Source organism: Uloborus diversus, chromosome 7 (genome assembly GCF_026930045.1).
Source record: "Uloborus diversus isolate 005 chromosome 7, Udiv.v.3.1, whole genome shotgun sequence".
Classification (NCBI taxonomy): domain Eukaryota; kingdom Metazoa; phylum Arthropoda; class Arachnida; order Araneae; family Uloboridae; genus Uloborus; species Uloborus diversus.
Genome location: NC_072737.1, coordinates 31,189,374 through 31,208,178, shown reverse-complemented (window position 1 = coordinate 31,208,178; position 18,805 = coordinate 31,189,374). Strand labels below are relative to the sequence as shown.

At 30.3% G+C, this 18,805-nt stretch overlaps 1 protein-coding gene across 1 annotated transcript in view; it reads right to left on the bottom strand.

Moving 5' to 3' along the window:
• The window catches only part of LOC129226368 (brefeldin A-inhibited guanine nucleotide-exchange protein 3-like), a 129,138-nt gene that overhangs the window by 48,451 nt on the left and 61,882 nt on the right, over positions 1-18,805 (bottom strand). The window contains exons 18-28 of the mRNA XM_054860972.1: positions 12,959-13,178; positions 12,709-12,898; positions 10,087-10,348; positions 8,944-9,122; positions 8,690-8,852; positions 6,940-7,047; positions 4,823-5,041; positions 4,100-4,346; positions 3,818-3,946; positions 2,796-2,960; positions 1,133-1,379 (exon numbers count right to left, since the gene is read on the bottom strand). Coding sequence (XP_054716947.1) covers positions 1,133-1,379; positions 2,796-2,960; positions 3,818-3,946; positions 4,100-4,346; positions 4,823-5,041; positions 6,940-7,047; positions 8,690-8,852; positions 8,944-9,122; positions 10,087-10,348; positions 12,709-12,898; positions 12,959-13,178 — 2,129 coding nt within the window. The remainder of the gene's footprint in view (positions 1-1,132; positions 1,380-2,795; positions 2,961-3,817; positions 3,947-4,099; positions 4,347-4,822; positions 5,042-6,939; positions 7,048-8,689; positions 8,853-8,943; positions 9,123-10,086; positions 10,349-12,708; positions 12,899-12,958; positions 13,179-18,805) is intronic.

The following is an 18,805-nucleotide window of genomic DNA, read 5'->3' as shown; positions in this document are numbered from 1 at the left end:
CCTTAAAATTGTATAAGTTTTGCAATTTATTCAAAAACTGTTGCAAAAACATTAATTGTTCTTACGTCAGAATTGAAATCACGTTAAGAATAAACTTAAAAGTACTTGAAACAACAGTATGGCGGTAAGATGTTCAAATTAATAAATGGAAATCAATACTTGTTATTACTTCGTTTACTATATTAATGAAATAAATCAAAATGCATGCGAATTTTTATCACCAAAAAGCTCTAAACTATTCATATTTTTAAGATCATTCAAGGAAAGAAAAAAAAGGAACACGTTAAAATGACATGAAATCACATAAAAATACAACAAAATAATCAATAAAATATCTTACACTTGATGAGCCCTAAATATCCACATTGCATATGTACACTTATAAAATTGTCTTATTGTCTGCAATACAAAGTTTAACCGTCGTTGTTTCTTGGTTAGTTCTCCAATAACTTCATCTGGTTCTACAACTATATCTTTGTTAATACAAAGCTGTGCTAATCCGTTTAAGCGTTCTTGAATCATTGTGCTTCTTAAATAGGACTTGAGATGGTGCAATGTTGAAAACGATCTCTCCGCGGTAGTAGAAGAAATAGGCAGTGTAATGAACGACTAGTCCCTAACTACACAAAAAATAAATGCCGAAAAGGAGAGAGGAGGAAGTTTTAAATGACCTCTCGTCATCCCTGCTTACTTTGAAGCCATTTCGTTTTCTCAAAGCGCGTTCATCTTTGTTCCAATAATAAAAAAGAAAAAGTATTTTTGAAAATTGTTCAAACTAGCGTTCTGGGGGGGGGGGGGGGGGGGGGGGGGGGGGGGAACGGGCCCTGTGGGCCCCTGATATATATATATATATATATATATATATATGTATATATATATATATATATATATATTTCAATGTACAGTGAAGCCTCTCCTAATGGACACTCCTCGTGCGGACAGTTTTTAATTCCACGATTCCAAGGCAAATAACATTATTAAACCCCTGTCCTGCAGACACCCCTCCATTGCAGACAAAAAAATTGTCCTGTTAATGTCCGTATTAGAGGGGTTTTACTGTATAAGGAATCTGAGAGGTATGTTTCAACACAAACAACTAATGTTTAAAAAATAATTATTCTAACAGACCAACCTCAACAAAATGAGGAGCAACCACACTCCAGGCTTTCATTACATGTATTAACGGTCTTCCACCTCTGGCACACCTCAACATTACATCGCCTAAATGATACAACAATAAATTACTACCATGGCCGCTAGAAGAAGCAAATCTGGAGTAATTTTGTGTGAACAGCTGAACTTGACTAGCAGCACAAAGCTCTACAAGAAAACTTATTAATGCAGATAGGTTCAGCCTGCTAGCGGCTTCTTCAAACAACCTGAAAAACAAAATACATCATAGTAATCACAACTAAAAAACCATGAAAGACAACAGGCAATATATTAAACAAAATTATATTGTAAATTTTGTTGGGAAAATTTAAAAACTTGAAAGAACATTCAATTGTATTGAAACTGCAAAAGCGGAAACAGCTCTATACATTCACTATTTTATTAGTCATTGCTATTAAGTAAACAAATGTTCTCTAGTTTAGGCAAGATGATGTAAAAATCAGGGTGTATTCAGTTTGCAGAATTAAATTCAAGTACTTTCAAACACATTCCAGGAATCTTTAGGGCAAAAATAAAGGATGTGGTATGAATGAAAAAAAAAAAAAGAAAGAAAGAAAGAAACAGAACTAAGTGAAACAGATTACATTACAAGTCAGAAAGATGCCTTTAATACTAGTTAATTTGCATAGTTCTAACTGCAATAAACTATCATTTAATACTGTAAAAAATCTCAAAACATAAATTGATGACATACTAAAACAAAGTATAAAAAATATATCAGAAAAATTTTCATTAGTATATATTTTTAACAGTAAAACAAATTCTTGGGAGGCAGGTGTGATTATTTTGTCTATCCCAGCAACTATAATTTTAAAAGATACATAAAACAGCCATTTAAATTATATTCAATACTTTTAAATCAGCATATTTAATTGTAAAACATATTAAGGTCACAGTTACATTCCTGAAAGTAATATCCACTTTTGCCACTTGGTGCCAAAGTGGCAAAAATGTATTTTTGTCAGGATTGATTTTCAAGTTTTTCCCATGATTTTCCCACCTTTGGCAAAACCCCTATCTTTTTTCAGTGAAGCTTTCTGTTGTAAGTTTTACTATACCAATTACGGCACATGCTTGGCTTGAGGGAAAAAAGAAAATCAAGAACTTGCCAGATGTATATGTGCTTCATTCCAATAAGACTATCAAAGCCTTGAAAAAATAATGAAATTCAAGAACTTTCAAGGTTTTCCAGATCATGTTCATCTTTTAAAATACAAAAGCAGTTTGATGCTAATTTCTGAAAAAGTGACTTTCCCTTTTTTTGTATTGCCCCCTCCTGTCATTCTCTAGCCACAAACCCTATTTTACTACTCATTCTGCTTTGTTACAACTAAAGTTGCTTTTAATTGTAACTAAGAATTAACTCCTTACTTCCGTTAAAAGTCACTGTGATGAACAACTTTTTCTCGGGTACACTACACCTAAACTAGTTATAACTATACTTTTGTTTATCAATTTTAATACACTTTTTTTTTGCAACATTTATGTATCAGTTTAATAGTCATGTTAGAAAGAAATCTCCTGCTATTTTTAATTGTATAACAAATCAAGTCTCAAAATCAAAAAAATGAACTTGCACATAGCAAACATTGTAACAGCAGCAAGAAATTAATTTCTTATACCTGTCTACTTGCTGGGAAAGAGCTTCAATAGCTTCCAGCAACTGATGATCTTTTATAACATCTGAAGTGTGTGCAAAGCCTCTGTTTGGATTAATTATATCATTTACATCAAGTTTCGGAGGTACTGATGATCCAGGCATGGAGGATAAATCAAGATAATTGTTACTAGAACAATTGAAACAATTGATTTAGATTAATTACATAATCAAAAAACATTTAAAACGCTGTTTATAAATTTTTTAAAAAAAAAAAAACCTTTTTTTCAAAAATTATTCCTTATGTAGTTTTCTAAGAATGTACAACCTAAATACTTAATTGCTACTATTGTTTACAAATTGAATGTTACGTACATTACAATAAACATATTAAAAATGCAAAATATTTGAAAAAGTAATTTAATAAAAATATTCAAAATAAAAACAAGCAATTAAATCTATCATATACATTGCAAAAAATAAACTTAAAGTCTAAAATAATAAATGCCTTGTGTACTAAATGCAGTAAAAGTGTTCAGCTATAAAATATGTTTTAAGGAGGTTCATCAGAATTGAATGCATTACTGCAAAATAAATAAATAATTAATTATGGGATATTTTATCAACAGCAATGCAGTCAATCATATCAAAGCCGACAGGTTGAAATAAAAGCATTTGCAGCACAATGTTATATTTTTGCTTTTTTTAAAAATTAATAATTAAACAATGATTATTATTAACATTATTATTTACCCCTCCCTATCATTAAAAACCTTATGAATAGATACTTACATTTATGCACGATTATAACTGTCAGAAACACGGAGAAATCAACTACAAAGCATAGAAATTCAAAAGAAAAAAAAGGAAGTTTAAAAAAAAGGGGGGGGGGAGAGGTTTATATCTCTAGTTGTAGTACTTGATTATAAAAACATGAATTTGTCACAAAAAATTCATTTCTTTCTGAATCATATATTATTCATAGTTATAATTTGTATGAATAAATACGATCAGAGACTATTAATTTTAGTTTTGAATGTATCATACCTTGACGAAGATGATTCAAATCCATCAGAATGATTCATAGTTTGGAGAACAGGCCGAGAAACAACAGACTGAATATTACCATGGCCACTGAAATAAGTATTTTCTAACTGGATAACAAAAAGGCAACACCTAGAATTTTAAACATAAAAATTTCAAAATTTTTAGGACAATGCATATCTAAAATGCTTTAACTGAAGAGAAAAGGGAGGGGAACACAATATACATAAAGTAATACAGTAACAAACATAAAATTAGAATAATCATAGGATATAATTAGCTCACTGAAATACATATTTCCAGCAATCAGGGCTGTGACTTCCCAACTCAAGGCCTCTGCTTAAAATAACATCCATGCTCAGAATTTGTGAGGCATGTAAACGCAAAGTTTTACTTCTGCCAGGGATTAAGGACTTCTTGAAATGCTGATGATATTCAAGCTTTGAAAGCTTAGGGAAAATAGTATCCTCAGACAAAGGACATGATGCAATGGCTAGTTGAGCAAATACAGCACTGCAGTTTGATTGTAAACCTAAAACAAAGAAATGAAACCATGTAAGATGCGATAGGAAATATTTGTACAAATACATAGTATCTAGTCCAAAAACACCTAAAAGTGAAGTTAAGTGAAAAGTATGAAGTTTTTATTTGTTATGAATTGTCTTAGTTGGCGAATACACTTACGCATTATTGTGCACACACAGAAAATAAAAAAAGAAAAATTAATGCATTTGTGCATATATGCAACATTTGTGACAAGGTAAATCTGAAACTCTGTATGCAACTACATGACTAACACAGTTAGTTTTCTCTTTCGAGAGTTTAACACCCAATTTCTTACCTTCACTGCACTCTTGAACTACATAATACTATAATGCAAACTAGATATAATGCAAAATATTCAAAATAACATAAAAAACAAAACAAAATATATATTAAATATAACAGAAAATACTTCAAAAATAGCAACATTAATGTGCAAAAACACTTTTTTTTTAAAATACTTACCAAGAATATTACATAATTTCGCTGCTCTTTGTAATCCATCTAAATTTTCTGCAATTGCATCTTTAGTTCTTCTGTGTTCCTCTTTTGCTCCTTCTGTACCAAGAAGGAAACCTATAGTACTAGATATACCACATGAATTGGTACCATTTAATAAAACTGAGAGAACTTCTAGCATTGTATCCCAGCAACAAGTCAAAATTCTTCGACTGAACTTTCTTCCTATAGGAAAAAAAATAAACCTTAATACTATAAAAAATATCAGTGTATAAATCTTAACTAATAATAAAGCTGAAAGTCTGTCTGGATGTCTGTGAGGCACGTAGCACCTAGATCGTTCGGCCCGATTTTCATGAAATTTGGTACAAAATTAATTTGTAGCATGGGGGTGTGCACCTGGAAGCGATTTTTCGAAAATTAGATTTTCTTCTTTTCCTATTCCAATTTTAAGAACTTTTCATCGAGCAAATTATCACAATGTGAGCGAGTAAATTACTAAATTATCATAACGTGGAACTGTAACATCGGCAAGCATAGCAAATTGGCGAGAAATTCATCATTCATTATTTGTAAATATACAGGCCAACCACATGACCTTTTAATTTTCTACTACGGGCAAAGCTGTGCAGGTACCACTAGTTAAAAATAACATAGAAACAGATAAAAAGGGACACTGAAATAAATATTAATGACACTTTAAAAACTTTTTAAAAATAGCTTACCAACTTATATTTTCCTACTTCTTTTTCTTATGAGTAATAGTTGAAAAGATAAAAATTCAAATGCACAAAAAAGAAGGCATGTAATTATTTTTACCACCATATTAGTGTTTTAGTGTTTTACAATTGTTTATACCACTATGTTTATACCACTAAGATTTATGCACAATTACTGGTAAATGCTAACATTATGTAACACGTGTGACATTGGAGAAACAACAATTAAATAAGAAAAATAAACGTTCACACCAAATCGCCCTAATCATTTGCACCCAATTTGCACCAATCAGCACTCAAAATTTGTTTTGAGTTGAAAATTTAAAAAGAATCAAGTTTTTGCAAAATGGCACTGTTTGTCCTTGCATGGCATTATCTGATTCTAAAACAATTACATTCCAATCTAAAAGATCAAATCTGAATTACAAAAGTCTTAAAGCAACAATTTCCAGTGTGATTCAACTTAAATTTACTCTTTTGTATGGAAAATAGAAAGACGACATTTCCTTCCATTTAAAAAGAGTGCTGCTAATCAATTCAGAAGTGCAACATAAAAAAATGTGCACTTGTTTAAGCAAAAATTAGTACTTTAAGCATTATAAAGCATCAAAAGAGCCTCCAATTTACATATCAAAAAAATAACAGTTCATAAACTGCTTACTTCAACAAAATACAGTAGAAGACTGTTATAACGCCGACCTGTATAACCCAATTCTCTATAAACCGCACTACTTTTCAGAAGTAAACAATAGGTTTCGAAGTTTAAAAAATCCCTCTGTTTTGCTTTGCAAACATAAAAATGGTTAGGCAAATTAAATTTTGAAAGTTTTTCATCTTTCCATCTTATTTCAAAACTTTTAAATTGAAAATTAGTACTCATAGTAAACAAAAAATACCAGATGGCTCTTGAAAATGCAGCTGTTATGCAAACCATGAAGCTAGCAGAAATGCAGGATTTTGATTGTGAAACATATTTATTTGTGAATAACTAATTGTATTATTGGTGCTTTAATACTCATTGCAGATAAAACTCATTCTGAATTGCTAATATATAGATATATTCTGAATATTAGTTTCAAAATTTGTGAAATGATCTATATAACGCAATAACCTGTGTAACACAAAAGCTCTGGTCCGAGGCGTGCGTTATAACGGTCTTCTACTGTAGCTTATTATGCAATGTGTAGCAGCCTGCATAGTACAATCAGACAATGTATTTACTTATTTATTTATTTTTTTTTAAATAATTTGCAGATTAATAGCCTGAGAAATATGGCCCTTGGTAAATGTCCTGGACTAATACGTAAAACACACAACTTAAATGAGAATTTTCTGCCTTATTATTTTAAATGCTTAAAAAACAAAGTCAAGAAGAATAGCAGAGAGCATCAAAAAGTTGACTACCTGCATCAACATTAGGAGTAGATTGGGTGTTCACTATAGCTCTCTCTAAGCGTCTGTAGTCAGCTAACTGCTGAGCCCCTGGGAAAGAATTTCCTAGGCCATCAACATCTGAAATATTGTGAATCCACCATGCATCAGTACCAAAGAGCAAACCTATGAATTGAAATCAAAAGAAAGAAAAAAAAAAAAGAATAGAATAAAGCAAGCAAACTTAAAATTCAAAAAGAAAAACAAAAAGCAAGCAAATAAATAAAACTATCAATGAAGAAAATGCTAATACAATAAACAAATGAAAAACCATGCAAAAATAATGAATGCAATTATAAAAAATATAAAAATGATGATTTGGTAACAAAACAAACACATAAATAAACATCAGCCAAGCAACTTGTTCTTATATTTAATTTCTTTCGGGGGGGGGGGACATATATATATACAAATAAATAAAACCTGATATAGTCATAACCCTATCAACACTTCATTAGCAAAGTTTTGCACACATTACCCAAAATTTATATTACTGATGCAATAAAAAATAACTCATTCTAAAACAGACAAAAACAAACAGCATAAGAAATGAAGTTTATCTAAAGATCATTAAACAATAAGAAACAATATATTTTCATTTATTACACACTTTAAACAGAATTTAAGATTAAGCTACTCGCTAGTACTGTCACAATTTTAGAACTAAGTATTGCTCTCTACAACAGAACAATCATTCAACAAACAGATTTACTAATTCTTCTGCAACAATATGAGTCTGCCCAGTAATTCAGAAATACTTTTTAGCCTTTTGATAACACAATGGCACACTTACTTATTCCATCCATGATCAAGATCAATGTCTAAAAATACAATAGGGAATTGATACATTGCATGCATTAAGGAAATATACGTACAGCAGAAGAAATTTCTTATGATGTAATCTTGTTTAGTTTAGCATGGTCTTTAAACCAATATGCAAAGGCTTTTATCAGTGGAAAATATTTATTTGTTTAAAGCATGACTTACTGATTGAATTACATGCAATATACTGACACAAAAGAGGATACAGAAATAGTTTTTGGAAGGAGCACTGAAAAGTAAAAAGTATTCCCCCCCCCCCCCCCGCAATATATATTTTTTGATTAAAAAAAGGTCACATGATGTTCCTTTAAAATGCTTTTAAAGAGTCCACAAAGCCAATTAATCTACTTTCAAGTACAGAAATATTACATATAAATTTACTTTGAATGTGATGGTAAAATATCATTTTTAACATTTTAAATCAATTAGCTATTTAACCTCACACATAATCTTACCAAAATAGTATAATAATGCACAGTTAGAAATATTGTCACAATGAATAAAACAAAGGTTATTAAAACAGAATAACCACTTTTTTCTATCAAAGACTAAGGGCGATTACCCTCCCCAGCTTTTAAAAATTAATGTCTACATATAAGCAGGTGTGGTTTTTCCTGTTTTCTAAAAACAATTGCATTAAGTATACAACCCTACATTCAGAAAAAATCTCTTTTTTGGGATACAATTATTAAAAATTTTAACATTTAAAGAATACAACAAATTTACAGGTTTGCTACTAAAACCATTGAAATAAAGTCAAGTACTGATTGAGAAATAAACGACTCATTACTTTGAAACAGTCCTAATTGCTAAGAAAATTACAAGTTACACATAATAGGAACCCATAGTTATTTTAAAATATAGAAATATAGTTCTAGCCAGATTTATTGCTTTGTCATACCAGACAGCAGATTCACCAGAGCATAATTTTCTAATGACACAGGTTTATAACCAGCTTCTTCAAGCAAATTCGTGGCCAGAACTTGTTGATATAACTCAGCAAGCCAAACAGCAGAAAGGTAAACTAAAACACCACTGCCATGAACTTCTTCAATAAATTGTTCCTGAAAGTATATACATAGTTTAAAACTCTTGAAGTTAAACCCTTTTAAAAAAAAAAATCACATGCAGAAAATGCATCACTGCATTACTCACTTCTGTTAATGGTATGTCACATGAAGGATCTCTGTAATAATTTTTTCGAATGAGTTTCAAATTTAATAGCAGTGCCGAATATAAGGCCAAATATATACCATCAGCATTCAGGATTGTAATATGAGACATAACATCACTATCAGTAGCTTCTTTCATAGTTTGTTGAGACTGCCATAAACCTTTCAAAATAAATAAATTAAATAAGAAAAAAACTGAAAAGAATAAAAGTGCAAATAGAAAAAAAATTACTATCATTCTGTGCAGTTTTAGTCTTGCATTCAAGTTTTTTTTAAAGTGACACAAAAGTTAGTAAGCAGTTTTTTTTTTTTTTGATTTTTTTTAGTAAGTTAGATACTTTAAAAATTTTAACTTGTAATGTTAAAATCATAACTTTTTACAATGGAATATAAATGTGCAATTACATTTGTTTAAACATATGCATCAGAAAATCGGACATGAGAATAAATTTGCAGACTATATCTGCATAGAGAATGCACTATTTTTGCTTGTATAGTTAATTGGTTCTATGCAAACTAAAATTTTGCAAATCTGTCTTATACGTTTTAAGTTTTATAAAAAATCTACAACCAAGCATATACATGCTTTATCATTGAAGTCCACTAGGACGACAGTTTAAAAATTGAAATGTTGCCTAAAGTTATAGAATATAATATATGGTGCATTCCACAGTGTTTGGCTCCCGAAAGGTCTCTTACTAAATAAAAAAAGTATATATCCATTGCAAAAATACAAATGAGAGTTAAAAATGATAGAAACAATTCTAGATCTGTATTTCTTTACTGTGAAAAATAAAAGTTTTTCGAGATTTGGCATTATGTGAGGAACATATCACAGCCTAAGACAGTAGAATGACCCATGTAATGTAGCAATTGAGAACCTTTCTATAAACTCTGCCAGTTTCTATGGGCTCAAGGAGAAAACCATATAAATATTTGTATTTACAATTTAAATATTTTTATTTATTATTTTGAATGATTTTCTGCTCCTGGTTTAAACAGCGTTTAATGTTTAAACTGAAAAAAAAAAGGTTCAAAAAGATAATTTAATAATTTACAAAGTTAAAAAACTATACAAAACATTAAAAAATAAATAAATCCCCAAAATATTAAAAGATAAATATACCTTCACAGTATTTTGAAGAAAATTCTTGCAGGGCCTGATCAGTTTCAATTGAGCTACGAATCGAGAGTAATTCAGGCAAAAATGACTGGAAAACTTTCACAAAACGTCGAGCATTCTGTCTTTCTTGAATTGCAAATTCTAGTCTGGCACGGCATAAATTTTCAATCCTTTCCCTCTCTTCTTTACCTGCATCTTCTTCTCCAAGCAGCGTTTTCGGAATTTTTCTTAAGCGATCCAATTCCTCTTCTGGATCCACGTCCACCTGAAAAGTAGTGGAGTGGAGGGGTGGAGAGAAAAAAATTAAAAAAGGAGTTGAAAATAAATGGTTTAATTAAGTAAAGTGTTAATGCAAACAATGCATCACAAAGAAATAAAGAAAAGTAAAATGGAAAAATCTAATTAAATAAAACAGATTCATTTTCTTCCAATTAAAAAAAAGGCTGTAAAATCACCGGGAAAAATTAAAAAGCACTGTTAAGTCAAATGGAACAGAAATTTTAAATCGGAAAATTATCGTTTGTGTGATCACATTTTAAATTAGCGTAATTTTAGTTTCAGAAAGTTGGCACTTTTTTTTTCCTCGACTGCAAAGAAATAAAATTTTGTTTTTGTCGAGGTAAAAATTTCCCCTTTTGATCATTATTTGAAGATTTATCTTCTTTCTGCTTTTTTTTTTTTTTTTTTTTTGTACCGCCAGCAAAAGTTAATCAAGAAAGTTGTGTTGAATATATTTGGGAATTTTTGATTTGACATTTTCTTTTTTTAGGAATGATTGTTTAGACAGAAAATTTTAGTCTTTTTTTTTCCCCTCTAATTTGAAGCCTGACTGTTGAACATGTGTCATTTGACATAACTTTTATTTTCGAGGTAGACCGTGCAAGCCAGGCAATGCAGCTAGTCTATATAAATAAAACAGAGAATATATGTGTATATGTGTGTGTGTATGTTTTCTATACAAATCCACAGTTTACATCAGATCTCGACCAAATTCGGCAGGGAGGAACTTGGGCATCCGAGAAGGAACATAAGGGGGTTTTCAAACACCAAAAAAGTACTGAACCGTTCAAATTTTAAGATCCAAAAGTGGCATTAAATGGCTCTTTCTACCCCAAATAATTATCCAACCAGTTCAATTTTAGCACCATTCAAAAGCCCGCGAAAAATACCCCTAAAATAGATTTAATTCCGTCAAATTTCAAAAAAAAAAAAAACAAGGCTGTGAAACCACCGGAGAAAAAAATTAAAAGCATTTTTAAACCTAATGAAACAGAAATGTTAAGTCAAAAAATTATCATTTTATCAAATTTATCATTTTTGCGAACTCATTTCAAATTAGTGTGAATAAAACCAGAGGGTTGCTTTTTTTTTTTTTTTTTTGACTGTGACCTAATAAAATTATGTTTTTGCTTTCAGGTGAAAATGTCTCCTTTTGATTATTATTTAGCAATTTCTCTCTCTTTTTTTTTGTACTGCCAGCAGAAGATAATCAAAGATTTTAGTTGTATTTATAGAGGGTTGCATTTAATTTATTCAGGACTTTTAAATTTGCTGTTAACAAAATTTAAGAATCATTATTTTGACGGGAAATGTTGCAGTATTTTTATTATTTTTCCTATTATTAAAGCATAACTGTTGAACAAGCGTCACTTGCCATAACTTTCCTTTTTGAGGTAAACCGTCCAAAGAAGGGAAATGCAGCTAGTTTGATAATAAAGTAAGACATTTATGTTCAGAATATTTTGTACATATTTGCTAATCATAAAAATAATATGCTTCAAATTCTAGCTGCATTTATAGAAGTTGCTAAAATAGCTATTGCAGAGCATCAGATTCTTATGTTTACAGTACCCGCCACAAATACTGGATTATAAAATCAGCCGCTTTTTAAAATCAAATCTCGAAGAACAGAATCATTACATGTTAAAATCATCCTTTATTAAAATCACTATCGCCGTTTTATGAAATCAAGCTTTTGTACATCATACGTAAAAAACTGATGAAGAAAAGCACCAAGAAGTGAAGGAATCAGTCTCAGAAGATGAAGAAATCTCAGTACAAAAAAAAATTTGCCTCTTCAATGATCAATAGATGTCAGAAAAGCGCTTGATGATATACGATGCATTTTAGAGCAAGGAGGAATTTATAATGTTAAAAGTTACAAAACGTTTAGTAAACTCTCACGCTTTCCTATTCTATTTACCAAGTAACAGTATGCCAATATTTTAAGGCCCTTGTGCAATGTTAAAAAATGAAACTCATGTTTAGGTAAAATGACAAACACTTAACACAAAAATAAATGAAGTAATTTATTTTGTTTTTAGAGTATTAAAACTTCAAAACCTTTAATTTTTGTTAATGTAGGTATTCTGGTTTATAAAATTTAGCCACTTTGTAAAATCAAATGTCCTCAGAATGAATGTGATTTTAAAAAGTGGTGGGCACTATATACTTTACCCATAAATATAACTAGGATAGAAATCATTGGTATGATATCTGATGATTTCGAAAAATAACGAACAAATACATGAGAAAAAGACATGCAAATCCTCATCCTTACTCATTAATGCATTTACATAACAGTAAAAGTTAATAATAATGTGTTATAATGAGCAAATTACTTACATCTTCATCAATATCATCTATTGTTGCTTCACTTGAAGATGAAGATACATACGCCAAGGCATCTTCAGCACTTTCAGTAACAGGGGACACAATTTCTTGTGCATTGCAAAAGTTTGGAAGATTCTCATCATTTTGTACATCTAACTGTAAATCTATTTTCTCTTGCACATCATCCTCAGACAACTCTGAACTATCATTTTCCTTTTTCTCCAGCGAATCATTTGAAGTTTTAAAATATATATCTTCATGCTTAGGCTCTTCATCATCCAACAACTCTTTGCTTTCCACAGTTTGGTTTTCTTCTTGAGTGTCGTTACTTTCTTTCTTATCATTTTCAAATGATTCATCTGATTTCATAGGCTTGTCTAATTCATCACTTGAATCACCTTCATCAGAACTAGCAGGTGAACTTTTTATAACATTATCTTCATGGTCTTTTTCATTAGAGGACTGTAAATCATCTACAGTGTCTGCCTTATCAGATTTACAGAGCACTTTCTTTTCTTTATCAGCAAGCAAATTTCTTAATTTTGTTTTCAACCATCGCTCAGATTTGGCACCTACAAATTTAAAGACATTTGTATTTATGCATGTTTTTCCTTCTTTAAGATATGAAGGAAAAAAAATGTGTAGGAACAAGTGTTATTGGTCGAAATAAATACCATCACGCTTTATTTAAAAGGAGACTTGGCACTATTGAAAATTACAAAAAACAATGAAATGATGAATTTTTCAGTTATTTGCTATGTAGCTGGATTTTTTTTATCATAGTTCAGAAAAGTTTTGAAATAATCTTATCCATACTAATGTAAAGGCTAGGATAATAAAAAGGCTCTAAATAGTTGAACTCGGAATTCTTAATTTTACTTTCAGATTTATTCTTTTTTTTTTTTTTTTTTTTTTGAGTTCAGTACATTCTGCTTCACAGAATAAGGGATTAGTTTTGAAATACATTGAAAAGACATAATGAAATGATTTTGTAGGAGAAATGTAGCAGAAAGTAGATGGAATAGTAGAACACGGTGTAGTAGAAATTTTTTTTTCCTTCAATGTTTCTCGATGGATGTAATTATTATTTTTATTATTTTTTTTTCATAAACTAAATCATTAAAAGCAAAACTCCCTCCATTAAGTTGTACAGCATTCCATTATAAGTGTAACAAAATATTTTAGTAACAAAATATTCATAAATAAAAAAGGAAGACACTTTAAAATCATTAATTTCAAACAATAAAAATAACAATATTACAACTTAGAAGTAAAACTTTTAAAGAGGTAACACTGAAGATGATGTTAGTTAAGTTCATTACAAAATAACTATTTGTTACACTTTGATTTACTAGCATTAATTTTTGTTTAAATCATAAAAAAGTACCAATAATGTTAAGCCCCCCCTCCCCACCTCTTCTGCCCTCATATATGGTAATTAATAAAAGTGAAATTTTTGATTTGACTAGTTAAAAAAGCTAAAATCTGTTTCATTGATTTAATTTATGTAAAATATTGACTTTTAAATAGAAATTTAAAAAAAAAAAAATGGAAATAACATACAAAACAAAACAAAAAAACCCTTAAAAGTCAATTAACTTTTGCACACTATACATACCTTTATAATCTGCACTTTCAAGAGTTCTAAACTGAGAATTGATGCTTACTACGAAATCTTCTTTGATCTTTTCACCATTATTTATTTGCTCCAAACTTTTTAATAGACTTGAAACACAACTAACACTTGCATAACATACGTTATTATCACTGCTGTGACAACATTCACCAAGAGAATCAATGCAGCTAAAGGAAAGAAAGTGTTAGTTGATTTAGTAGTGTTTTGCATCATTTTAAAACTTAATTTCATATTATAGTATAACTTTAATTTAATAATACCCCATTGAACGATTTCCTCAATTTAATGATACATTTCACTGGTCTGGTTTTGATTGCATTGAATGTCTCTGCTCCTTGATTTAACGAAAACTTTTTTAAGTCCCTTGACACTCGTTAAATCGGGGTTATACTGTATTACTTTACATTTTCATTGTTGAAAAGTTGTGAAATTAATAAATTTTCAGTGAACAAAACGTTTAACCCATTTTGTGTTTAATAAATAAGCATAACTACAACCTTCAGACTTCTCTATTGGAAAATAAATAATTCACATAACTTATACTAATTATTTAACCGCATATTATTGATAACACTCACTTTTGGGAATGAACCCACTGCACTGCCTTCATGGGAAAGATAGACTAGACGTCAACAAAGAAATGTGCTATTAGGTAACATTAGCCACATATTTGGCTGGAACAAATTGTTGCCAAGCAGATGGCAAATGTCAATAGTATTTCTTTACTCTTTTTTATTCCAAAACCAAAAAAAAAAAAAAAACCGACAGCGGCAAAAACTTCTGGAAACCTGTTCGATTACTTCGGTCAATCTTTTCCGAATAAGGCAGTATAGGTAACATAACAGTTTGTAAGACATACTGATGCCTGATCAAAATACCCAAAAATTCAATATTATAATTTTGATGGTTTAACTCTAGATTTTTTTAAGCAATTATAAAAGTTACATTTGCTAGTTAAAAACATCTCCATTTGAAAAAAGAAAAATGCTGATTGGTTCTTATGGATAATAGCAGCATTTCTTAAATTCTTTCGAACCACGGAACAGTAAAAGTGAAAAGATATTAGAGAAAGAGTGAGGGGGTCCTCACAAGATATTACATAAAGTAATTGTAATATTTTTATTAGGATTTACTAATGAAAATATTAAAAGTAGAAGTAAATAGATAATGTACCTGTTATACGAAACTGAACACACATTTGAGATTATTTATAGAAAAGTATGAAAAGTAATCACAAAATTTATGTAAAAATATCTCATAAATATTGTTAGTATTATTTTTTTAATAAGGACAATTTTTCAATGTGGGCAGGTAAAAATATCTGAAGATCTGTCAAATTTTCGGCGGTTTCACACAACTTTTCTATATTTCTACCAGTATTTAAAAAGAATTTCAGTATAATTCAGCATTAAAAAAAAAAAACCAGTACATTTCTAAAATACAAGTATTTCCAGTATCAGTAGACACCCTGCAATATCAATTTTAGCTCCTTGTGCCACTGAAAAATTCGAATTGTAATTTAGTTGTAAAAGTATAAGGGTAAAAAAGCAAAATGATAAATTTAGGAAGTCTCTCACTAAAAGAATCAGCTTATGAAATTAAAAAAAAAACAATTTCATCACGTCAGTTCAAACACAATTTTCTGCATGAGAAGTGAAATGTAACAGTTGGTAAACCTAAAGTTTTACGCAAAGACTAATATTAACAACTAATGACATAAAATAAATGTTTTACTCTTTTATTTCAACTACTTGATCCCAGAAATATTAAGTTATGAATGATATTATAAAGAAAGTGAAGTTGAAATAAATGATTAAACTTCAAAAATTTCACTTTTCAAAAATAAACTAGCAATCAAAAGTAACCTACATTTTAATCAGATCTAAATCCAATGATATCCAATCTTTATCACTAGTAGCATGGAGAGGAGGAGCTGCTAATTCTAGAAGTAATTCTGGCTCTGAAAATAGCTGCAGTATTCAATATGTTAGTGAGTTAGTAAGTGAAAGGAAGAAAATAAAATGTTAGTACAAAAAGCAAAGTGAAGGAGCACATAATTTTTAATAATTTTAGGCCTAAATAAGTGATAAATTTTTTTTAACACTTTTTAGGATTTAGTGATGAGAAGCAAGTAAAGGATTCTAGCTGGAAAACTTTTCTTGTGCCAACAAAGGTTAAGCACAGTAAACTAGACAGTTCTACCCAAAAATTAATCAAAATGTAAAACACCACTTAAGCTACAAATACAAATTGAAAAGCTTCCCATAATATTGATAATGAGAGACATTTTCTTTTATTTAACGTATACTTATTAGCAGTGGTGTTCCCATAGGGTATTATACTCCATATACCGCATATACTCTCAACTATTTTTTACTTCCCTTTACAAAAAAGGAAGAATTGTATTTGCAGAAAAATTTTCACTCAAAAATCGACTTTAATTTCTATTTTACTCACCCCTGAATGAATATTGAGTTTTTTTATTCGACTCGACCACACGTGGATAAGTGCCTAAGAGTGTATAGACACGAGAAACATCCATAATGATGATTCCCGACTTAATTACAACGAATTTTCTAGTTACGTCTGTATGTAGGTATGTACGTGCGTATGTATGTCGCATAACTAAAGAACGGTAAGTCCTAGAAAGTTAAAATTTGGTATGTACGCTCCTAGTGGGGTCTAGTTGTGCACCTCACCTTTTGGTTCCATTCGGGTGTTTCTAAAGGGATCTTTTGCCCCTTTTTTGGGGGGAAATCATTGTTAATTTCAATGTAAACTCAAGTGGTGTTATAATTTGGTGGACACTTGGCGATATATCGCCAGTCTTTTGGTCGCCAAGTTTTGTCACCAACTTGGCGATAAATTTGGCGATTTTTTTTTAAAAATATGTTTCAATTTGGCCACTGTTGGTGATATTTAGAGAGTAAACTATTGAATCACATTAAAATTGCCAGTAATATGTTTTAAAATTTTCTTACGGCGAAAATAATGTATTTATGTTACCATATTTTGCTACAAGTAACCTTATTTCTTTGTATTTCTTAACACTTATTAAATCATCGCCTTTTGAACGCATAGTTATAATCGCATACACATTAGAGTGGGCCGAAATAAGCTGAAAATTTTTTTTCGAAATCAATTTTTGGATAGCGCACAAAAGTTGCGTAGTGAGCTAGTTAGCACTCACAAAAAATTACATGGATATTAAAAAATATCAAGCAGGAGCTATTTGACACTGAAAAATCGAAAAAAAAAGAGAAAAATGAATTTCTGTCGAATTTTTTTTTTTAAATTAAATTTCAAATATTTTGCTGGAATGCACAGAAAATGTTATATAATGAGCCAGATCGAGCCCATTAAATGTTTCATTGATTTTAATGAGCATTTAACTGCTCCTTTCCAACATCAAAAATTGGAGACTGAAAAAAAAATTGAATTACGTTAAAAACCAATGTGAAAATTATTTTTCAAAATTAAATAATAGACTAATTAATTAAATAGCACTATTAATAATAATAAATATTATCACGCAATAGCATCATACATTTTCTAGAATTACATATAGAGATTATAAAATTTTGAAAAAGAAATCTTCAAATTTGATTTATAATACCTCATGCATAATGAATATTATTTTTCGGAATAATATTGTCCCTTGTTATCAAAGATGGAAGTTCTTTCCCGGCTTGAAGTTTAGCACGAATGTATCCATCTCGTGCAGTTTCACCACGAACTTTTATTGCAGCTTCGGGTATTAGTTTCACACAACGTTTCACAGCTTGCGTGTGACAGGGAAATTTCTCGAAAGTAAACTCTGTAGAATGTTCTTTGCACATTTCTTTCCATTGTTGGTCTTTTAGATGCATTGTAAGAGGTGGCTCTGTTACAACACAGTTTGCCCAATCAACTAAATCAACATAATCAACGGCTTCAAAATTGAGTTTAGGACGCTCAAGAATCGTACACCATCCGAGCTCTTCGTCTTCTTATTTCTAGAGTTCAGAATGGGCCTAACAGCTGATTCCCGAATGTATTTTCTTGAGTCAAACAACATTGTCAACAGTAGCTGTTCAGGATGAGCGAAATACGCATTATTTGAGAGAACTTTGAAAATTATCTCCTTAACGTTGTCTGGAAACTGCCTTGCAAGAGAAATCATTTTCCAAACATGTTGGGCACCATACTGGCAGTTCGGTTTCATTTTTATTTCCAACCACATTAGAGCGTAAACTAACATTACATACTTTACAAGCATTGTAAGATTTTCTGATGGAGTTGGAGTGCCTATATACAAGCATAACAAACGGTTTGCAGTTGTCAGCCATCGCGCATGACTGAGTTTGACTAGGCTACTGTCAGCCACGCTTGAAGGACAACTGACCATCTTTTACGGCAAGACAGATTCTATACAAATATATTTGTTCAGTACTTAAATTTTTTATATCTTCCATGTCCAAAACCAGAAGATTG